General features: G+C 45.6%; 7 protein-coding genes and 6 long non-coding RNA genes across 14 annotated transcripts; 7 read left to right on the plus strand and 6 right to left on the minus strand.

Annotated features, from left to right (window-relative positions):
• Window positions 1-63: 63 nt before the first annotated feature.
• On the minus strand, window positions 64-1,181 carry CG43116 (uncharacterized protein). The gene is made up of 2 exons (NM_001260379.2): window positions 938-1,181; window positions 64-716 (listed from the first exon to the last, which is right to left on the minus strand). Exons 1-2 carry the CDS (start codon window positions 1,075-1,077, stop codon window positions 359-361), a joined length of 498 nt encoding a protein of 165 aa, NP_001247308.1. The 5' UTR covers window positions 1,078-1,181; the 3' UTR covers window positions 64-358.
• Window positions 1,182-1,805: 624 nt separating this feature from the next.
• E(spl)mdelta-HLH (Enhancer of split mdelta, helix-loop-helix) lies at window positions 1,806-2,818 on the plus strand. The gene has a single exon (NM_079779.3). It carries the CDS (start codon window positions 1,917-1,919, stop codon window positions 2,436-2,438), a length of 522 nt encoding a protein of 173 aa, NP_524503.2. The 5' UTR covers window positions 1,806-1,916; the 3' UTR covers window positions 2,439-2,818.
• Window positions 2,819-4,035: 1,217 nt separating this feature from the next.
• Window positions 4,036-4,946, plus strand: E(spl)mgamma-HLH (Enhancer of split mgamma, helix-loop-helix). Its single transcript, NM_079780.3, has one exon. It carries the CDS (start codon window positions 4,128-4,130, stop codon window positions 4,743-4,745), a length of 618 nt encoding a protein of 205 aa, NP_524504.2. The 5' UTR covers window positions 4,036-4,127; the 3' UTR covers window positions 4,746-4,946.
• A 439-nt stretch (window positions 4,947-5,385) lies between these two features.
• Window positions 5,386-6,649, plus strand: lncRNA:CR45037 (long non-coding RNA:CR45037). Its single transcript, NR_125261.1, has 2 exons — window positions 5,386-5,546; window positions 6,342-6,649. It is a non-coding gene; the product is annotated as a long non-coding RNA:CR45037 (long non-coding RNA).
• Window positions 6,650-8,462: 1,813 nt separating this feature from the next.
• lncRNA:CR45038 (long non-coding RNA:CR45038) lies at window positions 8,463-8,866 on the plus strand. The gene has a single exon (NR_125262.1). It is a non-coding gene; the product is annotated as a long non-coding RNA:CR45038 (long non-coding RNA).
• A 364-nt stretch (window positions 8,867-9,230) lies between these two features.
• Window positions 9,231-10,208, minus strand: E(spl)mbeta-HLH (Enhancer of split mbeta, helix-loop-helix). The gene has a single exon (NM_079781.3). It carries the CDS (start codon window positions 10,076-10,078, stop codon window positions 9,491-9,493), a length of 588 nt encoding a protein of 195 aa, NP_524505.2. The 5' UTR covers window positions 10,079-10,208; the 3' UTR covers window positions 9,231-9,490.
• A 478-nt stretch (window positions 10,209-10,686) lies between these two features.
• lncRNA:CR45039 (long non-coding RNA:CR45039) lies at window positions 10,687-11,258 on the minus strand. Its single transcript, NR_125263.1, has one exon. It is a non-coding gene; the product is annotated as a long non-coding RNA:CR45039 (long non-coding RNA).
• Window positions 11,259-15,077: 3,819 nt separating this feature from the next.
• E(spl)malpha-BFM (Enhancer of split malpha, Bearded family member) lies at window positions 15,078-15,753 on the plus strand. Its single transcript, NM_079782.3, has one exon. The coding sequence runs from the start codon at window positions 15,148-15,150 to the stop codon at window positions 15,562-15,564; it is 417 nt and encodes a 138-aa protein (NP_524506.1). The 5' UTR covers window positions 15,078-15,147; the 3' UTR covers window positions 15,565-15,753.
• A 3,152-nt stretch (window positions 15,754-18,905) lies between these two features.
• On the plus strand, window positions 18,906-20,672 carry Kaz-m1 (Kazal-type protease inhibitor m1). 2 transcript variants are annotated; one of them, NM_001276051.2, is made up of 2 exons: window positions 18,906-19,211; window positions 19,274-20,672. In NM_001276051.2, the coding sequence occupies exons 1-2, from the start codon at window positions 19,001-19,003 to the stop codon at window positions 19,531-19,533; spliced, it is 471 nt and encodes a 156-aa protein (NP_001262980.1). In that variant the 5' UTR covers window positions 18,906-19,000; the 3' UTR covers window positions 19,534-20,672. The 2 variants fall into 2 exon arrangements, with proteins under 2 accessions (NP_001262980.1, NP_524507.1); NM_079783.4 differs by having other exon boundaries at window positions 19,274-19,637.
• lncRNA:CR45040 (long non-coding RNA:CR45040) lies at window positions 19,701-20,672 on the plus strand. The gene has a single exon (NR_125264.1). It is a non-coding gene; the product is annotated as a long non-coding RNA:CR45040 (long non-coding RNA).
• Window positions 20,673-20,698: 26 nt separating this feature from the next.
• Window positions 20,699-21,655, minus strand: E(spl)m2-BFM (Enhancer of split m2, Bearded family member). Its single transcript, NM_079784.3, has one exon. It carries the CDS (start codon window positions 21,545-21,547, stop codon window positions 20,891-20,893), a length of 657 nt encoding a protein of 218 aa, NP_524508.1. The 5' UTR covers window positions 21,548-21,655; the 3' UTR covers window positions 20,699-20,890.
• Window positions 21,656-22,211: 556 nt separating this feature from the next.
• lncRNA:CR43643 (long non-coding RNA:CR43643) lies at window positions 22,212-23,494 on the minus strand. The gene has a single exon (NR_074061.1). It is a non-coding gene; the product is annotated as a long non-coding RNA:CR43643 (long non-coding RNA).
• Window positions 23,495-24,663: 1,169 nt separating this feature from the next.
• Window positions 24,664-25,261, minus strand: lncRNA:CR43644 (long non-coding RNA:CR43644). Its single transcript, NR_074062.1, has one exon. It is a non-coding gene; the product is annotated as a long non-coding RNA:CR43644 (long non-coding RNA).
• Window positions 25,262-25,790: the final 529 nt, after the last annotated feature.

Here is a 25,790-nt window from a genome sequence, read left to right on the forward strand (position 1 = left end):
TACTTTCAAAAGTAGGATGATTCATCATTGTCAACAGATTGAAATCTCTCTCTTAAAATCTTTCCCTCATGGAAATTGGCGCAATTGAAATCCCTGTTTTTGCATATGGCTGTCTTCCTTAAGTCGTCCCAATACCCATATCAAAACATTGCCACTCTGATGATCTCAGAAACCTCCCCCACGAAGAAAACTGGAAACGAAATGTACGAAATCAGTGCCATCAGATGTCAGCAAATGTCGCCGGTGCCTTGCTGCACTGTTTGTTAACTTCTCGATTTCATGGCTGCGATTGCAGCGACCCCTGGTCTTGGATTTGAACTGGAACTCACCCTCGGGCAGGTGGATTTCGTCAATGGCCCTATCCCCGAATACCCAATCTCGCAAAATGCGCCAAACAAGTGTCACAGCTGACCGAGGCCGAGGAACCGGGCAACCGGCAGCAGAAGTGCGGCACAATCCCAATACTTGTGGGAATGTCTCCAGTACACTTTCTCACGATGCACATGCACCGACCGACCCATCGCAGCACCGGCTGTTTGCCGCTTGCCTGGGTGGTGCTATGCTGCCGTCCCGTTGGTGGTGGTGGTTGTTGCGGTGGTTGCTGCTGCTGCTTCTGCTGCTGATGATGGTGCTCCGTGCCCGTAAGTGTAACGCAATGTCGCGCCAAAGAGGAAATGAGGTCTGTGTGACTGTGCGCCAAAAGGGAAGAGGCCACACTGCAAGAAAATTCGAACTCTAAACTAGCAACTTATAAAGATGGCTTATAAAGACTTCGGGATTGCATTGCTTTTAAAGCAAAGTAATGCAAATTATAGTTTAGTTACAGAATTTAATATATTATTTATGCACATTTTGCATATTTCTGAATATTATATTTCAGTTTACAAAACAACATTTTTTCCAGTGCACCTGCACGCATACAAGCAGAAACCCACACCCATATGCAACAATGGCATTGCCTCGACAAGATTGGCTCTTTGGCTTAAGTGAGGACGGCACGCATGGGGCTCGGCTCTCTTTTCTCGAGGGAAGTGGGAACCAGGGAGCACGGATGGCTGCCAGGCAGGTCGAGGTCATGTCGCTGCTGATGTCGTGTGTGCGTGTGGTGCGCTGCTGGTGGTGGTGGTTGATTGCTCCGACTCTTTCCTCCTGCTCTTCCTCGGAGACCCTTCTTCAGACTGTTGCGCCGGCGCACGGCAACAGCACGAGGAAGAGAGACGCCCGAAGAGAGCGCGCTACTAGCTCGGGCGAAGATCCGAAGAACGTGTTATTGGACCCTAGTCAATACACTGAAAATAACTTTAAGGCATTCTACTATTATGACCAAGGTTAAAGAAGCTTTGATTAAAAATAAATTAATTTCTAAATATATAAAAGTTTCTAAAGTACAATAAAACTATTTTTTCTTTGTTTATACTTATCGTTGTAAGATACTTTAGATGCATGAGAAACTTTGGTTTCCAGAATGGACATCCAAAGAGTATGCTTCGAAACTTGTATATTTTAAAAGTAGTTTATATAAAGTATAGATTTTAAAAATTGTTCTCTGCCACATATGGATTGTTTTCAGTGCAAGAAGAGAGCCTCAGCGGCTTCCGCCCGATCCAATTTTTTTGATGTTGCACACGTGCAACGCCGAGGGAATCTTGCCACAAGCAGAGAGTGACCCGATTGATGCTTCGTTGTGATCGTCGGCGTGTAGGAGCGTTGTGATCGCAGTGCGTGGTGGCAGTTAGGGGAGGATTTCGATTTCGCAAGTGTACGGCACCAGCAGCTACAAAAAGGATCAGCTTACCTTGCGGCAAGATCATTTCTCAAGTGACTACCGTGCAGTGCGGAGCGGCAGCAGCGACATCGCAACATCGCAACTTTATTTACAAACAATCACCACACCAAATCAAAACCCATTATACACAATGGCCGTTCAGGGTCAGAGATTTATGACCAAGACTCAGCATTACCGCAAGGTGACCAAACCCCTCCTGGAGCGCAAAAGACGCGCCCGGATGAACCTGTATCTGGACGAACTCAAGGATCTCATCGTGGACACCATGGATGCGCAGGGCGAACAGGTCAGCAAGCTGGAGAAAGCTGACATCTTAGAGCTCACCGTCAACTATCTGAAAGCGCAACAGCAGCAGCGAGTGGCCAATCCTCAATCCCCACCACCCGACCAAGTTAACCTGGACAAATTTCGGGCCGGATACACCCAGGCTGCCTACGAGGTCTCGCACATATTCTCTACGGTTCCCGGCTTGGATCTCAAATTCGGCACCCACCTGATGAAGCAATTGGGTCACCAGCTCAAGGACATGAAACAGGAAGAAGAAATCATCGATATGGCCGAAGAACCAGTTAATCTAGCCGACCAAAAACGTTCAAAGTCTCCGCGAGAAGAGGATATTCATCATGGCGAAGAAGTCTGGCGCCCCTGGTGAAGGGCATTCCATATATACGCAACCAATTAACATTGATAGCTTTACTACTCAGTTTCATTAAGAAACAATCCAAGTTTTCCAAGGTCTAGTGTAAACATTTGCCTCAGAATCGTATTTAGTTGGTAGTTGATTTGATATGATGTGATGTTCCTGTGATAGTTCTTAAGTTCGTATTTTGTATTTGATCTCCCATAGGCTTACTGATTCATGTATTTAATTCATTGTAATTTATTTCATCAACTTTGCAAGAGCTTCCCCACCGAGCTTCCACTTAGCCTCATTAAGAACAAATTTTTGTGTATGTTTTAAAATTATATTTTTCGCTTTACACCATTAAGTATAAGCCATGAACATTTGAATAATAAAATGAACGTAAACTGAAATTTTAAAAGCTTTATATTATTTGGAATATGAACATAAACAAGGTTGCTATAATCCATAGGTACATAGGTACAAAATGTTATAATATATATAATTATTATATTATAATTATAATTTATAAGCTCTTATTTAGCTTTCTTCGATATAAAAGATATATCAGATATATTTAAATATATTTCTAAAATCTAATTTGAAATATATAGAAAATATATATTTTCCTTGGAATTTTAATAATTTATAATTCTAAATACCAAATACCGTTATACTGTCCACTTGAATTCAAGTCAATTGAACTCTCCCCACTCCGTTTACAAATCCCTGTAATGCACCACCCATCCAACCATCCATCCATTACAAAGGTCCTGGAACGCGAGCAACTTACAGCCGAAAGTGTGTCCACAGCGAGCCACACGCGAGCAGCGCTCCAGGATCAGCATCGCTGGCCCCTTTTACATGGCGGATGGAGGGAGAGGCAGAGGTCCTGCCGGGTCGGGGGGATCGGGAAGTCGTACACGCATTAAGCGCACTCGACGCACACGAGCAATGTTCCCACAGGATCATAACAGCCGACCAACAAGTGCAGGATGCCTCTGTCCTTGTCCCTTCCTCTGCCACCAAACACGAACCCGATCCAATTTGGAATGCCAACGGTAAACAGGAAGTTGTCGAGGAATCGCAACGCCTCGTCCTTATCCTTATCCCCATCCCCCGGCGGAGGTCCCCGCTATCGTGGGAACCCCGGAGGACCCCGATGAGATGGCATAATGCAAGCAGTTCATTATCCTTATGCCCCTCACCCTGCCATGCCATAGTCAAATCATAACACACAAATCTAGAAACGGCAGCTGTTCGCTCTGCAAATTCCCATGCCCATGGCCGTGGCCATGCTCGGCTGCTTTTTGCGGGCAGGTGAGCGAGTCGATGTGAGAAACCGAGTAGGAAAGTGTTTCCCACGATCCTGGCAGCGATCCTGCTCCCTGGCCCGTTTGATAAGGGTGCCGGGGCCAACAATAAGAAATCGCCCGAACAATAAGGAGCGGTCTCAAGAAGCGGAAGGGTCGGTACCGAGCAACCCTCATGCCAGCACACGAAGCGTGTCCCCGTCCCTTTTGCTCCTCGAATGCCAGCACACACGACGACGACGACGATCCCTTTGGCCCATTTTTTGGGGGTTGTTTCTGGCCAGCTATATAAGGCCGATCACCGAAGGTCTAGCAACACACAACGACTTCGACTGTCGGAGCAGCAAGAGCTCAAAGAACTCAGCTTACATCGAAACTACAAAAAGAACAATAAGAAACACACAAAATGTCGTCGCTACAAATGTCCGAGATGTCCAAGACCTATCAGTACCGCAAGGTGATGAAGCCCATGCTGGAGAGGAAGCGTCGTGCCAGAATCAACAAGTGCCTGGACGAGCTAAAGGATCTTATGGTTGCCACCTTGGAGTCCGAGGGCGAGCACGTCACCCGTTTGGAGAAAGCCGATATCCTGGAACTTACCGTCACCCATTTGCAAAAGATGAAGCAGCAGCGTCAGCACAAGCGGGCTTCCGGCGATGAGAGCTTGACTCCGGCGGAGGGCTTCCGTTCCGGCTACATCCATGCCGTCAATGAGGTCTCCCGTTCACTCTCCCAGCTGCCCGGCATGAATGTCAGCCTAGGCACTCAGCTAATGACCCACCTGGGACAGCGCCTCAATCAGATCCAGCCAGCAGAAAAGGAAGTCTTGCCGGTGACCGCTCCACTCTCCGTGCACATCGCCAATCGGGATGCCTACTCCGTGCCCATTTCGCCAATCTCCAGCTACGCCGGCAGTCCCAACTCCAATACCAGTTCGACCAGCCATTCCCTGTTGACCACCATCGATGTGACCAAGATGGAGGACGACAGCGAGGACGAGGAGAACGTCTGGCGTCCCTGGTAGATAGGATTACTTCACACCACAACTGAAAAAAAAAAAAACGAAGGAGAGATCATAGAAAGTAAAAGTCTTCCGAGTCACTGGATTTCCACCAGTCGACTCCCACCTAGTTATAAGTAAACACCATAAACACACAAAGCTTTAGATGAGGACGCGCAGTTCATGTGATAACTAAATAAATAATAAATTATATAGCTAAAATTGAAAGATCACGACTTTTTCTGCCACTATCTAGTGACTCACATGCAAATTGCTCAGACACTCCCATGTCCAGACAGTTTCCAATTGTCTGCGGTCTAGAACGGAAACGCTAGAAACGCAATAGCACCTCTCTCTGTCCCCTGTAACTATTCGATCGCCCCACGGATGCACATACACGATCGTCGGACAAAAGAAAGCGAAAACAATGCCAAGGCCGAAACAAGAAGAATTAGGCAGAAGAACGAGAGAAGAAAGAAGTCCAAAGTCCAAAGCCGGGGCTACCGATACCGGGACATAGCCTATAGGCCAGTTGGTGGTTGCAACTCCAACACGTGTGCGGACAATAAGCGAAGGTAACAGAAAATATTAGAGTCTTATCTTTGAGCGTATCTAATCGAGTTACGACAATGTCGCTCAGACTTAGAAGAAAACAAATGGGCATAGAGCCGGCAAGGAACCCGAAAAAAAAACCGAAAACCAAAAAAGGGATCGAGTCATCATTCATCCCGCATCCGTCCTGATTTCGCTTTGTTCTCCTCAATTTTTTGTTGCCGTGATTCTCCCTGGCCACTCGGATAGAAAATCGTGTGCACAATGGTCAAGGTAAGCTATGGGCACATAATTGCTTCGGATCAGGTAAATGACTGCCTTGCCCTAGGGCAACTTTAAGATGGAGGAGCTCCAGCCGGGGACAGGATATCGGTTTTTTTGTTGTTTCTTTTTTATGGGCTCTGCCCGAGCCTTTTTTGATTTTCGTTTTTTTTTTCTGATCTGGCTGACCCAGCATCATTTGGTTATCTGTGTGCCAAGACCAGTAGCCGATTCACAGACGCCTCTGTCTTAAAAATCGACGCAGGGCAGATCGAGGGAATAGTCAACGAGATCGGTATCAGGATTGGCTTGGGACTAGTCTGTGCTGGCGGGGTGTAATAAATTTAAAAAGGAACTAAATTTATAGAGATTTTTCAGCTGATTAAAATTCTGTTAACTTGCTAAAGCCGAAAGTAGATTATCTTTAAGAAGATCTTCTTCACAACAGCCCTAAGTGTTTATACTTAATTTTACATTTCCGTCCTTTTTGTTTTCTTGTGTGCCAGCAATTATTTATGGAAATTAATAAGATTTATAGCTTATGGTTACTAGCTTATAAATAACTAAAAAAAAACGTTTATAATTTTTTAAATTGTTTAAATCCTTCTGAGATATCCTTTGTAGATAATACGCTAAAAATATTTGTATTTCACTTGCAAATTCTGTGTAATCTTAAACCCTATAATGTACTGAACAAGATCATTTCCTTCAATGTTTGGATGTCACTTCCACCCTGGGATAACATAAAGTGTAATAATGGACACTCCTTAAGAGCCATGTTAAATTATAGCTCACTTTCGATCCTAGGCCATTCCTGGATGATCCGATCAAGGCGACACAACTATGGACTCGACAATAAGAGGACCAACACCAATCCAAACCAAACCAAGCAAGCCCAGTTGTCATACCATACAATGGGCAATAAGAAAAAGTCGGTTATAGGGACATGCGGAGGAATCGCACCCAAAATGCCAAAAGGAAATGCTGGCACAAAAGATACTTAATCTTATAGGTAAACCCGATGAATGATGAACGAATGGCGGCGACGTAACCGAACCCCCGATACAGCAATCCGGCAATCCGGCGATCGAGCTCGAACGCAAGCCCAAGTCATTAAAAACTACAATACACAAACTGCATACGAATCACTCGAAGACCGAGGCCCAAAGAAAGGGTCTTATTTTTTAGGTAGGGGAAGGGACTGAAGACTGAAGACCGGGGACCGTGGCCAGAAAAAAAAAACTAAATATCAGAAGCGAAGATCGTGAGAAAATGGTTTGGAACGTGGTTCTCACACGATCGACACACCTGCCCTTTTTTGTATGTGTGTGTGTGTGTCTGGCTGGGCCACCACTCAATGCGTGTGTGTGTGTGTACTTTTACGAATTCAAGATACAAGACCACTTACGGGCAAGATCACGACCGACTCGAGCTGCGGCTATATGGCTATGGATCGACATGAAAGAGAAAAGCAGCGTGCGGTAAGTGTGTCTCAGTCGCAGACTCAGCTCAGCTTCAGCTTCAGCTTCGACTTTTGTGCATTGGCCAACATTGTAATGACTGTGGACACACGATCGTTAAGAGCGCGCCGTGTGATCTGTGAAGGAAAAGGGGTACGAGGTGTTTCAGGGGCTACAACTATGGGTTCGGGGTTCGGCGCATGCGTCGCTGTTTTGTTGAACGAACTCAATTTAGTTGGTTTATGACCAAAAAGCGAGAGCGAGCGGGATGCACGAGGAGATCGGTTATGGTGATCGGAGTGGGAGATGCTCGTTGGGGAGTATGGGAGTTGGGGAGTTGAGGAGTTGGTCGTCGGAGCATTGGAGCGCTGGAGAGGCACCCAACCACACTTATATGGTGTGCTATTGACTCTGTAATATCTTTAATATGGGATGTTGTTACACTACATTGGCACACGCTCTTGCTGCCACTGGACAAGCTGCCCACAGGTTGTGTTTGTATGGGATCGTATGGGGAATGGGTTTGGATATGGGTATGGGAATGGGAATGGGAATGGGAGTGGATGAAGATCGAGGCACGAGTGCCGACTCCATCCCAGTCCCATCCTCCAGCCTCCATGCACAGCCCATTGCCAGGCCGGTTTGCCGCCGCCTCTCTTTTATTAAGTGGTGGTCTTGCGCTTACTTTAATATGGCTGCATTAAACCTTAGCGGCGTGCGGAGTATTATGACTGAAGTAGGTGGCCGGACCCGCGGTGCCTGCGATTGGGGGTCCACCGACACACAGAGGTCACGTGATGGATGACGTGTGGGCTCTACTGTACCTCCTGTCACAAGATACGAAGTGGGTTGGGTGAGGTCGAAAACATGGAATGGGATCATTCAATAATTGCAACCTTTGGTGAAATCTTCAAAAATTATTGCAATCGTTATATGCTGTTTAATAATAGCTATTTGCAAGCTACAGTGTAGAATTTACGAAATATTCTAGTTATGAGCAAACCAATTTTGAGTCATCATTGGCTTTTGTTCCTGAGTTAATCAGGTATTAGATAGATATGGAAATGATACCCACTCTGAAGTCAGCAAACATCACATTTAATAACCTCTTATGAATGACGCACGTTTCGGCAATAAATGAAAACCAAAGCCGACAAGCTGAATGGGAACCCCTCTAGATCAGTTTCGCCAACGAAGCCATCCAATTAGCCCCCGGCAATGGCCAACATTGCGGCACTTAGTCAATCTTGGAGTGAACTGATCGCCTTTCAACTGGTCCATCGCAAAATAGATCACCCATTTTCAGCAGACTACCGTTGAGCCCTATAAATAGCCGTTTTGTAGTCCACAACAAAAAAAAGCACAAAATAAGCGGAGAAGCGCTAACTTGGCCGTCTCGATGCCAATGTTACGTGACTAATAACATTTTCTGAAGATTAACAGCAATCAGCGACGGCTTGAACGGTCCCAGACTCGAGACGACCTGGTAAGTAGTCATCATCATAGTTGTCCGCCAGACAAAGGCGCTGAATCCGAGGTTCCGTAATCGAACCGCACTCCGATACACATACCCCATACCCCTACCCCAATCCCAGCCCCTATCCATACCCATACAGTATTGGAGTTTTAAGACTTAAGTGCCGAGACGGTCGCGGTCGCGGGCTTAATTTGCAATGTCTGACCGCCGGTCCGTCCGCGCATGTGCCAAGCGGTCAAGCGCAGTTAAAGCTGTCAAAGCCTGAACAAAAAAAAACTAAAAAAGAGCAAAATCTTAAAAAAAAAGCGAAACACAATGACCACAATGCTGAGCCATTGACAGCGGAGCCGCGGTTCTCACACTCGGCGGGCCTCATAATAAATGCCGTTTCCTAGAACTGACTTTTTGCTTTATTTTATTATTTAATTGCGACAGCGCCGGCGCAAAACTTCCCGCAGATATACGTATGTATGTTGTATGCCCCCTGAAAGCCCCGCATACCCTCGCAATCCGAATTCTCGGGGCATAATGAGGCCAAGCCGGAGAGACCAGACGATAGTCCGAGTGTGGGAAAATATTCAGCGACTTCCGGCTGTGGGCTCTGCGATTCGGTTCACCACGGAGTTTATCTCCAATTCGTTTCTTGTTTTAAGGGGTTTCTTTTTTTTAGTTGCTTTAGTTTGCGGTTGGACGCCCACTAAATGTCTGGGAAGTCTGAGTAATCAGCTCTATGGGAAATAAGTAAATGCAGAGATTCTTGAGTTGGAATTTCATTTATTTTCATTTCTTTATGACTTTAAGAAGTGAGCAGCAGCCATCTCTATAGCCGAAATTTGAGGCTCTGCTAGAGATGATCGGTGGCTCTGCTGGGCTGCTGGGAAAGCTATTCCTGGGCAGCAATTGATGATCTCCAAGGAGTTCGGTGCGGTTTCAAGTCCAGCACCTCTTTGGGGCAACAAATTTGTAGAAGCCTTCCGCTTGAAGGCGATTCAGGTGAATATCATCCGGAGTCCAGTTGATCACCAGGGACGCCACATGGGGCCAGAGGTGGAGCTGGCCTCGCTGGGCGCCGGGCTGCAGGCTCCGCTCTCCAAGCTGTCGCATTCCGAGGGAGGTGGAGTGACCATAGCTTGATCCTCTACTGGAGCTTGAAGAGGCACTCCAATGGGCAGCGAGGGAACCACCACTTGCAGGTAGTTGAGACGATGGCCAAGGTGACTCATCAGCTGGGTGCCGAGATCCACACTCACTCCGGGTACAGCGGCCAAGGTTTTGGACACTTCATTGGCAGCATGAACGTAGCCAGCACGGAAACTCTCAGCGATGCTAAGCTTGGGATCGGCACTCGGAGACACTCCACCGGTGACGCTGGACAGACGCAGCTGCTTCTGGGCACGCAGCTTCTTCATGTGCTCCACGGTCAGCTCCAGGATGTCGGCCTTCTCCAGCCGGGTGATGTGCTCGCCCTCCTGGGTCAGGCACTCCACCATGATGTCCTTGAGCTCGTCCAGGCACTTGTTAATCCTGGCACGGCGCTTACGCTCCAGCATGGGCTTCATCACCTTGCGGTACTGATAGGTCTTGGACATCTCCATTTCCAGAACCATTTTGTTGTAGTTTGGTTTTGTTTTTTTTTTATTGGGGGTAAAGTAAACTCGCGTAATCCACAGTCGCAACGTTCCACTAGATTCGGACTCGGAGACTCTGTGTGCACGCAACGAAGTCGGAGCTTTGAATGAGTCGGCTGGCTCTGGGATCGGCTTTATATAGCCTCTGCCGCCCTGGGAACTGGACAGTGAGTGCGAGCGGGACACTCATTTTGCCTCGTGCGCGGCCTGCTGCTGTTGCCAGCGGTGGTTTCAGATGGCTTGGTGGTGCTTGGTTGTGGTAGTGGTGGTGGTGGCTTCTGTTTTTTTGTATACTTTTGCCTGTATATGTGAGGGCAATAAAATGACTTGAGCGGGCTGCGCCTTCTCGCTCTCTCTCCCTCCCTCCTTATGTATGTGCTGTGATTGTTATACCGTGGGAAACTGTTTCGCAGCCGATTTCCACGACGACGACGATGACGACGGCTGGCCTGACTTCTTCTGATTGTGCATGCTTGGGGTCTTGTACGATCCCTCGTCCCTCGTCTTTCCGTCCACCGTCTTTCTTGAGCGGACGGACGGATGGACGGGCCGCCTTTAAGAGGTCTGTGCGACTTGGGATCCCAGATACGATGCGAGGCGAGCACATGCCTTCCATCCATAACAAGATGTTTGCATTTCAATTCATTTGTATGGTCGACTATGGTCGGGGTCCGGTCTTTTGGGCTTCAATTCGGTGCGGTTGGGTTCGGTTCGGTTCGGTCTCAAGTCTTGCCATGTGCCTTCACCCTTTTGCAGTAGCTTATGGCACGCTGATAATTGTGGAATCGTCATCGGGCCAACCCGAGACGGGCCAGTGTTTCTGTTTCTTGCTTTTTTGTTAGCGCTTTATGGATCATTGATTGGATCGTGGTAGTCGTGGGTTTCGTGGGACGAGCATTACGCTTTTCGTTTACATGATTATTCTTGATTGTCGGTTGGGGATCGTTTGGGGATCAGCTGCAGTTCGGTTGGGGGTTTTGGGTTCGCTTGGGGATCTTGGGTCGTCGCTCGCTTCTATTTGTAGACAATTACCATAGCGACTTCGGGCTGGGAACCGATCGAAGTCGACGTGTGCGCGAAAGTCGGTTACAATCGTAATGGCTGTTGCCAGCACACGCTATAAATGTTATGGCTCGTGGGCTATACGCGATATATGTATATGTATGTATACACATTTAGCACATTCGGTATTTATTTTTAACGCTATATCGTCGTGATTCATCAGCTTGAGATGCTAGATCTCCATCCGCCGGCATCTGACACATCTCGGATCCTAAGCTCGGGTTTCTCAACATTTAATTAGAAGTGCCGGCGACGATGACGCTCGCTGGCGTTCATTGAAAATGACACGAGCCCGGCTCATTGGCACACAAATAAGGAATAACAAAAGCTCCGAGACGGCAGCTACTCGATCACTATGTGTATATAAATTCAAACTCAAATAAGACAAATTAAGATTGCCCCTCGACGCATTCGAAATGAGCTACAGTTAGCCGAAACAAAGCAGCAACGGTGATAAACGGGCCAAGACACAAACGGCTAACAACTTATCTAACCGAAACGTTTTGTCCGCTGGACCGGGACACTTAAACTGTTGATGTCAAAAAGCTGAATGCTCCGGAAATGCTTAATTGGATTTTATGGGTCGGCAGTGTGTCAAACTGTTCGTCAGAGGGTGGTGGTTGCATTTTTGGGGTGAGTTAGTCGCATGATATTTGCAACAACCAATTAAGAAGTAATTCATATTGGATTATTAAAGAAACAATACTATAAAAAATATGGAAAAAATATTTCAAAAATTTAAAGATTTTTAAAAACAATTTAGCTACAATTGTAGATAACACGTTAAATTAAGAAATATTTTGTAATAACAATATAATCCATTTATATAATCCATTCATTCAACTAGCTTAAATTAAAAGCTAAATAGTATAGGGGCTCCAATTGTAATTCGGAAGTTCCAATTTTCATGTAGTAGCTATAAATGCCTTTAAACGCCACTGAAAGACTTTTCTAGCTTAACAACTGAATCACTGTCGTAACTCGAATCATTAATACCAATTGTAGCAATTAGAGGAAACCCAGTGGACGAGCACGTGCCCCCAATAGAATTCATCGAGTGTGCCCCTATAGCTTGAAATGCAGAAACCTAATCTGCTGCCCATTCCGAAAATATAATATGGAATAATAAGGTAGTTATTTCACAAATTTCATCAGATTCTGCAATGCTCGTTGGGGTGTAGCGCATATGGTCAAGTCGCTTAAGACCAACTGGCCTTTATACACCCAATCATCCAAAGATACAGCTACACATACAAAAAAACATATATCGCGAAGACCTCATTTCTCTCGGTTTATTATTTCTCTTGCTTGCTTTTTTTTAAATTTTGTGCTTCATTTTTTTTTTGTCGATGGCATACGCACGCGCGAATTTCAGTGCCCCCGCGGAGTTGAGCGATCGCCCGAGGGGGTGGAGCGGTAAGGGGCGGGGCACGAGAGCGTGCAAAACTCGGAGATGGAGACCAGAGACCCAGAGCAACAACACCAAGCAGTGTGTATGGCCATAGCGTGTTGTTGAATTAATTTATATCCAACAGTGCGCTTTCAACTTTATTGCGCCGCGAAAAGCAGCCAGCCAAGTCAGCAGTCGTCGGTGGGGCTGCCCCCTCTCAAAAAGCCCCCCGCTTAAGCCCCACTTGAAAGCCCCCCGCAAACCCACAGATACACCACAGCTCACAGATACAACGCACACCAAGGCAACGCCAGACCGTGGGAAACAAACTCGTGCCAGTCGTTTCATTGCTGTCAAATAATATCTTGATGGGGATCAACTTGAAAAGATTGGTTGGGGCTTGGGCCCGAGCTCAGTCCGCCGCTCCGGGTCTCCGTGTCCGTCCCGTTGGCCCTCATTCGCTGGTTGCCGCTGTTTAGGATGCGGTCGACGCTTTTGTGTTTTTTTTTTATTTAGCTTTTCTCATTTTTTTCGTATTTTTCAGATCTCTTTTTTAATGCTTTACACATTTGTTCGTCATAGCCGCGTGTTAAGTATGTGTGTCCATGTCTCTACACTCGATAAAAAGAGTTATGGGTTGTCACTTCAGATCATTCGCTGCAATCCGTAACCATTGTAACCATTAGTAAGTTTGTTATACTATAATTTCTATTGTTGGTCTGCGATAACTTTTTGTTCAGTGCAAATCAGACTTGCACTTTAAATAACTGAACATTTTTGAATATTTTTCATATTTCATTTGAATATTTTTCACAGTGCACGCATGCTGGCATTGGCATCTCTAGTGGTGTATGTAAAGATCCAAAAAGCCACAAACCAGTTTGCCATCCGCCAAAGCCAGTGGACTCTGCTCTGTGGCTGCTGGGATGCCGACACATACTCCGCTTGGAGATCACATAAAAGACCCGGCACACCTCCTACTGCAGCCTCAGACCCCCTCGTGGTTCCCCCAGCTCCTCCCTAACCACCGCCTTGTGAATGGCTCCTCCGCCTGCTTTTATGCACTGTTTGTTGTGTATACACGGTCGGGCACTTGGCACGTTGCCCATTATCTCAAACTCAAACTGGATGTGAAGCTGAGTCTGTGGCTTTTATTTTTTGTAAAGATTTCGAGTGCATATATCATATTACCACCACCAGCAGGCAGAGATGCATCATCATTCCAGGCCTCCGCCAAGTGTAAGCTGTCAATGGCCCCTTGACAGGAGGCTCCCAGATAGTGGATAGGATCCCCCCAAAAGACTCCCACTTTATAGCTTGGATCTTGAGTCTCATTTCATTCGATTTTTCACATAAACAGCTAGTCAACTATTCTTGGCAGGGGGTGCAATCTGTGCGATCCATTAGTGGCACTGATAAAAAGCGAACCATTAAACGGGATCCCCTAGCCAAACAACAAGTCATTAAAACGTATCTCTAAGTACGCGTTCGTATCTCGCCCTCAGCTCGCTTTGCACACACTTTCTCCCTGCGCCTTATCGGGTAATCCCTCTCCCTTGAAACAATATTGAAGAAACCCTCCCTATCGCTCCACACGTTCAGCACACTTGGGCCGCAAGAAAGGGAATTAATTAAAATATCTATAAGATTCCCAGCTCACCCCTGGGGAGTGTTTCCAAATTGAAGACAAGTGGCAAGTCCGTATTTTATTGGTGGTGGTTTCGATGGTGCTAGTGAATAGTGGTAAATGGATTCATCGAGCCCTGTGGGAAAGTTGGAAATCAAAACACCATAACAAGTGATTCGAGATGCCTATACAAATAGAAGATCCAACCCCAAGATCCCTTATGCCCTTTCATATGCACGAAACCAGAGCCAGGACGAAGCAATGTGTGGGAATGCGTGGGAATGGTCCTGGGGATTCGAAACTCAGAAACGGTCCCCTATCCCTGCTTTTATGTTGATTGCCCATTAGGAATACAATTTGCAACTCCTTTTCCATGATGTGATCCCCTTGTTGATCCTGGGCTTCCTTCGGTGTCGTGAGAAATTTTACCAAGGAACACCTGCCCCGTATCGGTGTGTCCTGGATTGCCAGTGTGTTGGTGATTTTTTTCATGTCCTCTGGGGATTTCACGCAGCACTTGAATACGTTTCCGAAAATTTTGAGGCCAGCGAAAAATTGTTTCCCACACTCGTCGGACAGTTGCAGTTTTTGTAGGGGTTTGTTTCCTTTGCCGATGCACTCTTCTCTCGTCTCATCCCGTCTCGTCTTTACCTGCTCCTGGAACTTCCCCCGACTCCTGGCGAGCGTCGTATTTCAGGTTCTCCGCCCCGATTATCTCGGCTCTTTGAGGGCGAGGGTCTGCGTACTCCGTTTCTGTCTCTGTTTGTATTCCCCTCCCTGTCTGCGGTGCGTGTCGCTGGCAGGGGTCCGTTCTCGCCCTCTCTGTCGCTCGAGCGCACAGGAAATGCACTTCGAGCCGGGCCGTCTATAAAAGCCGTCCGTTTGCCGGTTGGGAAATCATTCTGACATCGTCAGCCTTTCAAGCAACACGCACTCTAAACAAAACTACCCACATAACTTCAACCAAAAATGTGCCAACAAGTCGTTGTCGTCGCCAACACCAACAACAAGATGAAGACCAGCTACAGCATCAAGCAGGTCCTGAAGACGCTCTTCAAGAAGCAACAGAAGCAGCAGCAGAAGCCTCAGGGATCTCTGGAATCGCTAGAATCCGTCGACAATCTGCGCAACGCCCAGGTTGAGGAGGCCTACTATGCCGAGATCGATGAGAACGCCGCCAACGAGAAGCTGGCCCAATTGGCTCACTCTCAGGAGTTCGAGATTGTCGAGGAGCAGGAGGACGAGGAGGATGTCTATGTCCCAGTTCGCTTCGCTCGCACCACCGCCGGCACCTTCTTCTGGACCACCAACCTTCAGCCAGTCGCCAGCGTTGAGCCCGCCATGTGCTACTCCATGCAATTCCAGGATCGTTGGGCCCAGGCTTAAGAATCCATTGCCTCAACCTTTGATCTTCAAGCTTTAAGAACTCTACAAACATTGTGATAGCACCAGCGGCTTTAACTCCCCCAACAATCTCGGCGATCCAGCGCTTCCATTAGTTATTAAGATATTGTGATAAAACAAAAAGAGCTTTAAAACACTCGTACAAAATACAAAACAAGAAATATCAAAATCAAATTCATTCATCTTATAATTGGGCTTGGGTTTTGGGTTACACACAACAAGTAGGAAACACTTTATTTATCTTCTCTGAGATTGTTATGATTCGCTTGGCATACCACATGAATGAATCGCTTGTTGTCCTAGCATAAATATTGTTACCGAAGTCAACGTGCCAGATATGAACCACCGCTGGCAGAGATACTTCGAGTTATTTCCAGAGAATGATAAACAAGAGAAAACACTCGAATTACTTGATTATGAATTCGGGGTAGTTTACTACTCAGTAAGAGTTGATTATTAAATATACAATGAGTGTTGGATGTATCTGTTTATTGTTTACTAATATAAGCTGGGTAATAAAAAGTAGACAATGAATGGGAAGAGTAAAAATTGTTATAAATGAGTATCATTACCAGTATTCTAAGTGATTTTATAGAAATTTGCTTATCGTGTTTTTTTGTAAGAGTAGGGTAGGTTATTTGATCGGGACAAGCTGTCCAGGAATCTCTATTTAATTCCAGATCTTTTAGAATCTTAGAAGGAATGCTATAATTGACTTCGTCGCAATTAAAATGCCTATCTAACTGGGTCATTGAAGAAAAGTGCGACTCGGGCACATCCTGCTAGAAACCAGCCCACGCTCCACAAGATAGTCAATTCCTCGGATAGCGCTGTCCCAAAATGGACAACCTTGTGGCCAGCCTTGTCTTGTGGCCATTGTGGCCAGAAGGTGTGATGTGCTCGCACTTCGGCGAAATGGCCGCAAGCCAAGTTGGCCAAGAGCCAAGTGTTATGGCTATCACCTTGGCTAAGGCCACCATCGCCACCTGTGTGCGTCCAAATATGGATGTCGTGCGCATAACTTCACGGCAGCTCCTGGCAAACGGGCTGGTTGTCGCTTGTCGTACAACTTATTTATGAGTCGGTGAGGGAGTGGAGAAAGGCCGGCAGGCGGGGAAAACCCCAAGAACCCGGTGAAAGATTCCAGAACCGAGAGGCAAACACCAAAAACCACAATTAAAATGCAACATGTAGACGTCAACACCTCAAGACATCGAATCACATGCCAAGGCGTCTCGAGGCGGACGTTGAAATTGGGCATAAAAACAGTTGCCGCAAAAGATAATCACATTGGCTAGGGAATCACAATCCGACGCAGGTCCCTCACACGATGCCCACTCTTTCACACACTCTGTCCGTCCTTCTCTATCAATCTCAAACGCATTTCTCCTACACTAAAAATGCAAATTGATGTCGACAGCACAGGAGGAGCAAGCGAAGGAGTTGGATAAAATCAAATAAGAGACCAACATGAATAACCAGAAAGATCGAGAACAAATCGAAAGTATTCGAGACTTTAAATACTCTTTCTAAACTGGAATTTAATTATAACAGATTTAGCTTTAATACTATTTTTCATAAATTTAATTATGAGTAAAATTTTACTTAAAAAATGGTATTTGTAAAAATCAGAAATATTTATTCCTTATATTAATGCTGAAACACGAATGCCCATTCAAGTGAGGAGTTTCTGGTAGCGCCGTGACGTAAATTAAGTAGCAATATAAGTTTTTGTTAAATTGCCTTTGACAGCACATAATTAATTTCGTATGCAAAGCGAGGCTTGTCTGCACGAAAGAATTGAAAATTGGAAGAAAGAACCCATCATGGAATGCCGTTGATAATGCTGATGACACTGTTCATGCCGATGGGCGATGATAGCGATGAGTCCGGGGGACGAAACTCCGATGGCTATCTAGATGGGCCGTGGCTCATTTGCATACCTGTGCACCGAGTCAACCTGATCCTGTGCCGAGCTGTCTTGTCCGTGCTTCTTTATGTTTAGCTTCGGATCTGGGATTGTAAATGGGAGTGAGAATGGGAATGGGAATGGGAATGGGTTGTGGCTCGTAGTCTTCGTCGATGGGTTTAATGGACGCGTGTGTACCCAATTCTCGATGACCAGCGGAGCGGCCTTCGCGTGCGTGACGAGCATTCGCTTAGCGGTCATTGATTGGCCAGGCCTGTTGGTTTTGGCCAGGTCTATGGAGGGCGCCGTCAGCAACAAGTGTGTGAACACCATTAAACGGTGATTAGGCCCGGCCACCACGCTCCCTTGGCCAGCGCTGGGGATTGGGATTCCCCCTTCCCATCTCGTCTTCTGTGTGGCGCGACGAGAGGCCTCAATTACCATTATGCCCCATGGAGATCGGCAGTTTCGATGAACTGTGCAACCATGTGGGCGGTCAGAATGTTGTAACCGAATTAGACCGAAATGTGTGGAAAGAAACAAGATCATTTGTCACAACTATTGGATGTGAAGGGAATGGTGAATTTTTTGGGACTTGGGTCTTGATAGCTATTTTATAATGAGCGGAAAATAATTATTCAATGTTTGAAATGAAGTTATTAGAATGAGATAACATAATCAAAACACCACTATGTGCACAATCAAAACATCCGATAGAATGCTGAAAAAAGTACCACGCAGTTCCTAAAAAAAACATAAGTCATCTACCGAAAGAAAAACATTACCTCAACTTGAGCATCTGTAAACAATGATATCAAACACATAGCAATAAGAGCATCATAGACAAATTTCTTCCCCGATATTATCAAAATTTTCAGACAGAATCGTCGATATCTGTAATAAACAAGATAGTAACGAAAATATTGATGATGTTGTTATGAAAATAGATTTCTCTCAGACAGCAGACAACAAAAATTTGCCTTCGAGAAGGTAAGCATACATTTAAAAGCCCACTTTTAGATACCCTTTCTTAGACAAAAACAAATTTCTTTGCTCTTGATATACAATGTATTTTTAAAACAAAATTTAATTATATATACAATTTTAATATATGGTGTGATACGTATAGCCTGCATAAATTATTAGTGTAAATGTAATCTGTAAAATCTCACATATAAGCAACAATCTAACCAACATATAATCATAATAAGTATACCCTCTTTAAGGGTATAAACACAGTTCCTATTCGAAACAGTGCCAGTATCTTGTAGAACTTCGTAGACCGCATAAACGAGTTTTTGTTTTGGTCCGCCGATAAGAAGCCGCTCTTATCAGCACTCTATAACTGATATACTATCTACTAGTAGCTAGAGAGAGTCATAAAAATATATAAAAATCAATGAAACTTCAGACAGTCATACCAATTGAAATCGATAGCTACTACAGAGAGAACGCATTCGTCTGTAAAAACCCAAAAAGTAAAAACGAAAGTAAAAAAACAACTTCAAAATGATGAGCCAAACTTTGACCCTTTGCTGCCTTGCATTGGTGGCATGTGTATACGGAAATACAGTGTCCACCAACGATACCGCTTGTCCAACTTTTTGCCCCAGTATCTACAAGCCAGTATGCGGAACTGATGGCCAGAACTTCAAGGAGTTTGCTAGCACCTGCAATCTTTTGTCCCACAACTGTCGCCGCGAAAGGAATAGCGTGCAGGGTGAGTAAAATATAAATAAAATAGTAAAGATTCCTATCTCTAAAATCTATATGATTCTATAGCCTATGCTGCCACCGATGCCGCCTGGTGCAGCTCCGAGTTCGTCGAGAATCTGCACGAGAAGTTGGGCAACTTCAAGCTGGAGGTCAAGGAATGCTTCAAGCCCTGCTCGATGATCTACCAGCCGGTGTGCATTACCAATGGAAAGTATCGTGCCGAGTTGGCCAACTCCTGCCTGCTGGAGAACTTCAACTGCGCCCTGCAGGTCTCCGGCGCCCAACCCGCTGAGCTCTTCCGTCTTTTGCGCGAAGAGAAATGCTAGACGGGATCGGTCGTAAAGTCGGAACAATGAACAGGACCATCTTTTGTTCGTCAAAGTCATCCTTTTGTCTTCGATGAAAATACAACCCTACGAATTTATGAGACATGCGTAAACGACTGGTTAATTGGGGTGAAGAAAGTGAAATGGATTTCAGTTGCTACAATTCGATATGGTCAGCATTGCAAATTTGTAATTAGGAAGAGGTTTAAGAAATTTTAATAATAGTCTTAGACAAATTTTTTCATTTGCTCAGCATAGCTATTTATTCTTTGTGGATCTTATAACTTTTTTCCTTTCGTTTATCCAAATTTTAATGTTTCCTTAAAAATATACTATAGCTTAACCGCAAATTTCGCGCTTGTGGTTTTCGGGTTTCCTGTCCCAAAACTCTTTTTTATGTCCGTTTTTGCAACGTGTCTTGTGGTTGAGTTGATAATTATCGGATCCAACTTTCCTGAATGGGGCAAGCTTATCAGTTCCCCTGATAGCTTTTTGTTATTATTGCCCAATCGTGGTTACCTCTAGAGTATGAGCCAAATTTAATCAATGACTTATTGTGATATACCCACATACAAAATCCTCCTTCCACTGAAGAGATCCATCTTACAGGTCCCATTGACGTCAGCGCCTAACTGGGGATATTAACACAGGATATTGTCTGCAATCAACCTTAATTCTTTTACATATAGTCTGGGAGCATCGATGTGACAGTTACCGCAAGATGATACCAGTTTGGCATCTACCACTCCTTTCATCTCCTTTGATCGGTTTACCAACCCGTCTGGGCAGACCGCTCATCTGTCAGGGTTCATTAGGTTCCACTCATAACACTGCTTCCGTTATCCTTTGCTCTGATCTTCGTTCTTCCGTTATGCCAGTACTTCAAGAGATCGGGTTCTTCTTTCTGATCCCCAAGAGTGATAAAGCAGAATAGGTGCTATTATCAATTTTTTATGTCTGTTAAGTCATCCTCAAGATGATGGATCTATATAGTTTGAATTGCTTCTCAAGGTGATAATACACCAAAGGAAGGTCCAACCTGTTAATTGCATTAACAACGAATCCTACTCACAGCCCTATTAACCATAAAACACTAAAATACACTGGATTTTATTATCAGGCTGCTTCCTCGCAAGCCCAATCAATAATAAAACATATCCTTTTCATGTTCTTTTCATCTGTATTGTACAAAATGATTGTTTATGTTTTATTTTACATGCAAATTAGTATCACATCAACAACGTTAATATTGCGCAGGGAAATAAATAAATGAAATTACAATAATAAGGGGGGTACGACCCCCATGAGAATGAGATCTATTCAGTGATGGGATGAGGTGATTGTGGGCGGAGTACAACTAGCAGAGCGTTCCGGGCAGCTGACTGAAGCTCTGGCAAAGCAAGGCGTGCAGAAGATCATCGTCCACCCGATCCTGGGTGTTGGCCCAGAAGAAGGTGCCATTGTCCGTGCTGATGTATTGGAGGGGCAACTGCAGATCCCAGAGATTACTGGGCAACTGTGTTGCACTGCTGCTGTTCATATTGCTGCTGCTGCTGCTACTGTTGATGTTGCTGCTGCTGTGATGTCGATGCTGGCAGTTGCGTCCGTGTTGGCAGTTGCCGCAGCTCTGGGCGCTGACCTTGTCCACATGCACGCTGCTAATCAATGTGGGTGTGTTGGGCGGCTGGGTGAGGGACACCTGCTCCTCCTCGGGCAATTGCCTCAGCTCCAGACCGTACTTGTGGATAGACTCCTCTGGCGTTGACTTGGTGTCATCTTCAATGAGCAACTCCTGCTGCTGCTGCTGTTGCTGCTGCTGTGTGTTGTTGAGATCCACGTTGTTGGGATGGGCCAAGGTCGCCTGTGCGGTGCGACCTTTGCCACCCACTTTCAGTAGGCGACTCAGCGGTTTCCACACGTTACGCATGCGCCGTGTTGACTTTGAGTTCGATGCTGTGGCCGCTGTCAGCGCTGAAGTGCTGCTGGCTGTCAGGTTTTTCGTATCCAGATACATGTTGCTGCTGTGCTTTGCGGAGCTTTTACTTGAATCTTGCTGTAATGTTGTTTCGTGGACAGCGAGCGTTGCGTGTGCGCACCTCGCAAGAGCTGGTCGTTTACTGATGCTGCTGCGCCGGCGTCGCTCATATTTATATATGAGGCGAAGTTGCTGCGCTGCCGATGGCCAGTCAAGAGTGAAATCGTACGCCGGCTGATCTCACGAGCGGCTATAACCCAAGCACCGTACGAAATTTGAGTGCACTCTCACACACAGAACACTGAACCACAGCCAGGCCGGGGTGAGAGGTGAGCCCGCTGGAGGAGGCGGGGGAGGAGTTAAGGCCTTTTTATGTGCGCGTATTTCCCAAATAAATTCCAACAGGAATCCACAAGCTCCAGTCTTCTGTGTGTGTACTTTTCCCATGCACGTACAATCGACAAGGGCCGCTTGATGAGTTTTGGCTGCAGGTAGATGAAACCACGTTTCCGCACAGTGGTTCAAGCGGGCTTGAAAAATTGTTATCAAATATATATGGAATTGTAATTTATAGCCTGATAAAGGAATATGCAATTTATAATATTTAATTTGCGAAAAAATAAAGGATTAATTATATGCATATATATATTTATGTTAAAAAAAAACATTGTAGTTCTTTTTGCAAGTTTTATATTTACATCAGATGTAATTATTTTTTGGAGGTACCAAATTGTAAATGTTAGTTATCCATAATCCTGTTATTAGCCTAGAACTACTGTGCGCATCGCCTGTTCGTCATTTATGCACGACTGACTTTGTTTTCACATTCACACGGTACCCAGAGCCCGGAGCCCAGTAGTACATGGGTTGTTGTCCGGTCTTCAGGCTTCGGGATTTCGGGCGATGCGGTGGGAGGAGGAGGGGTTAGGGCTCGCCACAGAGCCGTCGTCGAAGGGGCCTCGAATAGCACCTGTTCCCTTCTGCGAGCGTGGGACTAAGACGCTGCGCATTTCCGTCCTGGGGAACTGGCAATGGTTAGGGCAAAGGCAATGGCAAAGGCAAAAGGCGCAGGCGTCGCCGTTGTTCGATGTCGATGTCTTCGAGTGTGGGAAAGGGCTTATAAGAATTTCACTTGGGTTTTCGGCTTTTTTCGGGGCACTATTATTGTTGTTGCTTCTGCTGCTGACGCTGTTATTTCTGTTTCCTTTCGATGTGATTTTTGTTTCGGCTGAGCAGCTGTTATTGCTACTTGTTGGCCTGTTTGTTGTCATTTATAATCAGGCTCGCAGAGCCCGGCGCTGATAAGTTCATTTTAAAAGGGACTAGTCGCAACGAGGGGATTATGACATGTTGTGGTTCACACGCTCCGAACTGGGAACGGAAAACGGGATGGGAATCGGATGGCATAAGTATGGGTATGCCATGGCAATGGGCATGGCCATCGGTATGGGGGATCTAATGAGGCCGTGACCTCATTCAGGCAGCAAGTCCTTGCCGGATCGCAGGTTCCCACACTGCACAACAATCGGAGTTAGCTGCCATAACTAGTTAGGCCAGCTCAGCTACGAATCGGGTTTTAATTTTCTTCATATATATATTTTGTGCCCGAAACTCGTGCCAATCGCGTGTGCACCGCACGCTTGCGCACCAGAGATCTCTCGACGCGACTTGACTCTGTTGCCTTTGGCCGCTATTAATCTTGGCTGAAACACCACCAGCACTTCCCTTACCCCACCAGCCCGCGCACTTTTGCCCCCAATCAGCGTCTAGGCTTTGAACTGCACGTTTGCCAAATTGAAAGCGACTGACTTGGCAACACGGACACCGGCTGAGACTCCAACTCGTAGCGCGACTTCCAAGCCAGCACCGACTCCAACTGCGATTGCGATTGCAGCTCCAACAGAGGCCAGCTTGTGCCTGGGCTTGTGCCTTTCAGCAACGGACTCTGGTAGTCGTTAGGCGATTCATACTCTCTCTTATATGGGTCTTTGGGACATATGAACATAGATTCAGGAAGATATGACTTTCATGATATGCTAGGAAACTGCTGTTATAATATTAATATTAAATATCATATGTTTACTTAAAATTTTTTAATTTACAGACTAGTACTAGTTATCTTAATGGGGACTTAATGTAATTTATTATATCTCTCAAGAGCATTGGCAATTCGCTAATCGATGACCCGTCAAGACTGCCTTTACCCATCAGCAACTATTTGGCTTTTAAGCTTTTGGTTCACACGACTGGCGATGGCAACAAGTTTTGTGCAAAACTATATATACATCGGCAGACAAACAGACGGGCATATATGACAAGCAATTAGTGTGCATTGAGGTTAGTCGAAAATGGTTTTGCGGTCTCTCTATTTCTGTCCATCGGTGTCTGCGTGATTATTTTGCATATTCGCATTACTCATACGCCACGTGTGCCGGTCGAGTTGAAAGTTGAGGCATCTTGAAAGGCGAACCATCGAAATGCCTTGAGAGTCTTAATTGTTATGGCTCCAGTCAGCAGAAAGGCAAGCCAAGTCAAGCCAAACGGCTAACGGAAGTCATGGCCAGAAGACAAACAAACAGAGCGATTCTGCAGCATCATGGGAAATGCTTAGCCAGGCAAAAAGCACGGCCACAAAAAATAACTCCGAGGCGTCCAACCACAAGTGTCATATTGCTGCGATGGTGATAAAGTCGGCCCAACAGCAGCTGTGAAAAAAGGGGCATAAAAAACAGGCAACATTTTATACACTCAGTGCTGACCAGTAGCCCTGAGATCAGCGAATTAAAAGAAATATGTGGAGGACGGGCGAAAAACGAATCTTAGAACGACAACCGGATGTTAAAGTTTATTACGAAAGGCGACAAATGCCGAAGGGTTGGTAATCGGACTATGCAAAAAGAGTTTTATTTCTTTCATTTTGGAACCCCCAATGCGCCGAGATAGCGAAACTGTTACACTTAATCGATACGCTTCAACGAAAAGTCAACCCACAGCCCCAGCCATAGTGGTGGTTGTGCACTGTGAGAAATATTTGAAAACTTAAAAAAAAAAACTGATTACATTTGAATTCGGTTATAAGTAAAATATCAAAATATATATATTTTCCATTCTTCCGAAATGGGGTGATCTATATTTATTGGTAATTAACATAGTTGCTGTTATTGAAATTGTTTCAAATCTACTTTAAACTCCCAAAAAGACCGCACATTTTGTCCACGTGCAGTTGTCGCAGTCATCATCATCAGCCAAGCATGCGACATAATTGCGCGAGTTAAGGCTGCCCCTCCACCCAGCCATCCCTCACCAGTTCGCCCACTGCCCCCCATTGGCGGCTGACAGTCAACCCGCTTGAAATCAACCAGCAGCAACAGCAACAACATTTCAGCAATCCATCGGATCGCATCACAATCCAGCCATCCGTCCAACGTGTGGGAAACACACGACAAATCTGTTTCCCACGGTCTCGTAAAGTAGGCACACCGCACACACACACAAACACCCATCCCCATCCACTGAGCCATGGGACCCACAATCACATAGGCTACTGCCTCGTAGGCTCCCTCGTGTCTCATTCTCATTGTTGGTGTGAGCGGTACGGAGCAGCGGACTTCGACAGCGAATGGGAGCCGAGCACTGTCATCATTGACAATAAGTATGACATGGATGAGGGGGGATGGAGGGCGGGGTGGAGCGGCCTGAGAGACACGCGCAGTCGCCGAGAATGAGATCCAATCCGAAAGCCGACTGTCGACTGCCGACTGCTCAGTTTCCCTCTGGCCATGCAATCAATTGAAGACGACGCGCGCCAGAGCACCAAAGCTGCAGATACAGATACATTTGTATCTGCGGCGGGGCACGCTCTCGCTCGCTCCCATTGCATGCACCTTGGTTCGAAGTCGACTAGTTTCGGTTAATAATACTAATTTTGGACTAATAGTATTACTTTCAATAAGCAGATTTTACGAAAATAATTGCAGTTTTATTAACTTTGTAAGTGATTAATATTTTTTGAAATTGCTTTCTTTCAGGTCTTAAAATTTAGCAAATTTTTAAATCGTCCTTTTGGTTGAACAATTATGTTGCATACTTTTGAGAGTCATATAAAAAATAGTTGTAGCAAAATATAAAGAACACAAATTTAACACTATTGGAAATGAAAAATATTGATATTATATTCGCATTGCTAAAATGGATTATTTCTTATTTTTTATAATAAGCATAATTAAGAAGGTAAAGAGTTCCATGGTGATGGTCCCACTGTACCCCCTGCAGACGGTACAAC

This window comes from Drosophila melanogaster, chromosome 3R (genome assembly GCF_000001215.4).
Source record: "Drosophila melanogaster chromosome 3R".
NCBI lineage: Eukaryota > Metazoa > Arthropoda > Insecta > Diptera > Drosophilidae > Drosophila > Drosophila melanogaster.

Excerpts from the sequence above, each read along its gene's own strand:
- CG43116 (NM_001260379.2), bottom strand. The coding sequence starts at position 1,077 with ATGACCTCGACCTGCCTGGCAGCCATCCGTGCTCCCTGGTTCCCACTT. Across the intron at positions 717-937 it reads AATGCCATTGTTGCATATGG|TGTGGCCTCTTCCCTTTTGG; the intron begins GTGTGGGTTTCT and ends ATTTTCTTGCAG.
- Kaz-m1 (NM_001276051.2), top strand. The coding sequence starts at position 19,001 with ATGATGAGCCAAACTTTGACCCTTTGCTGCCTTGCATTGGTGGCATGT. Across the intron at positions 19,212-19,273 it reads CGAAAGGAATAGCGTGCAGG|CCTATGCTGCCACCGATGCC; the intron begins GTGAGTAAAATA and ends ATGATTCTATAG.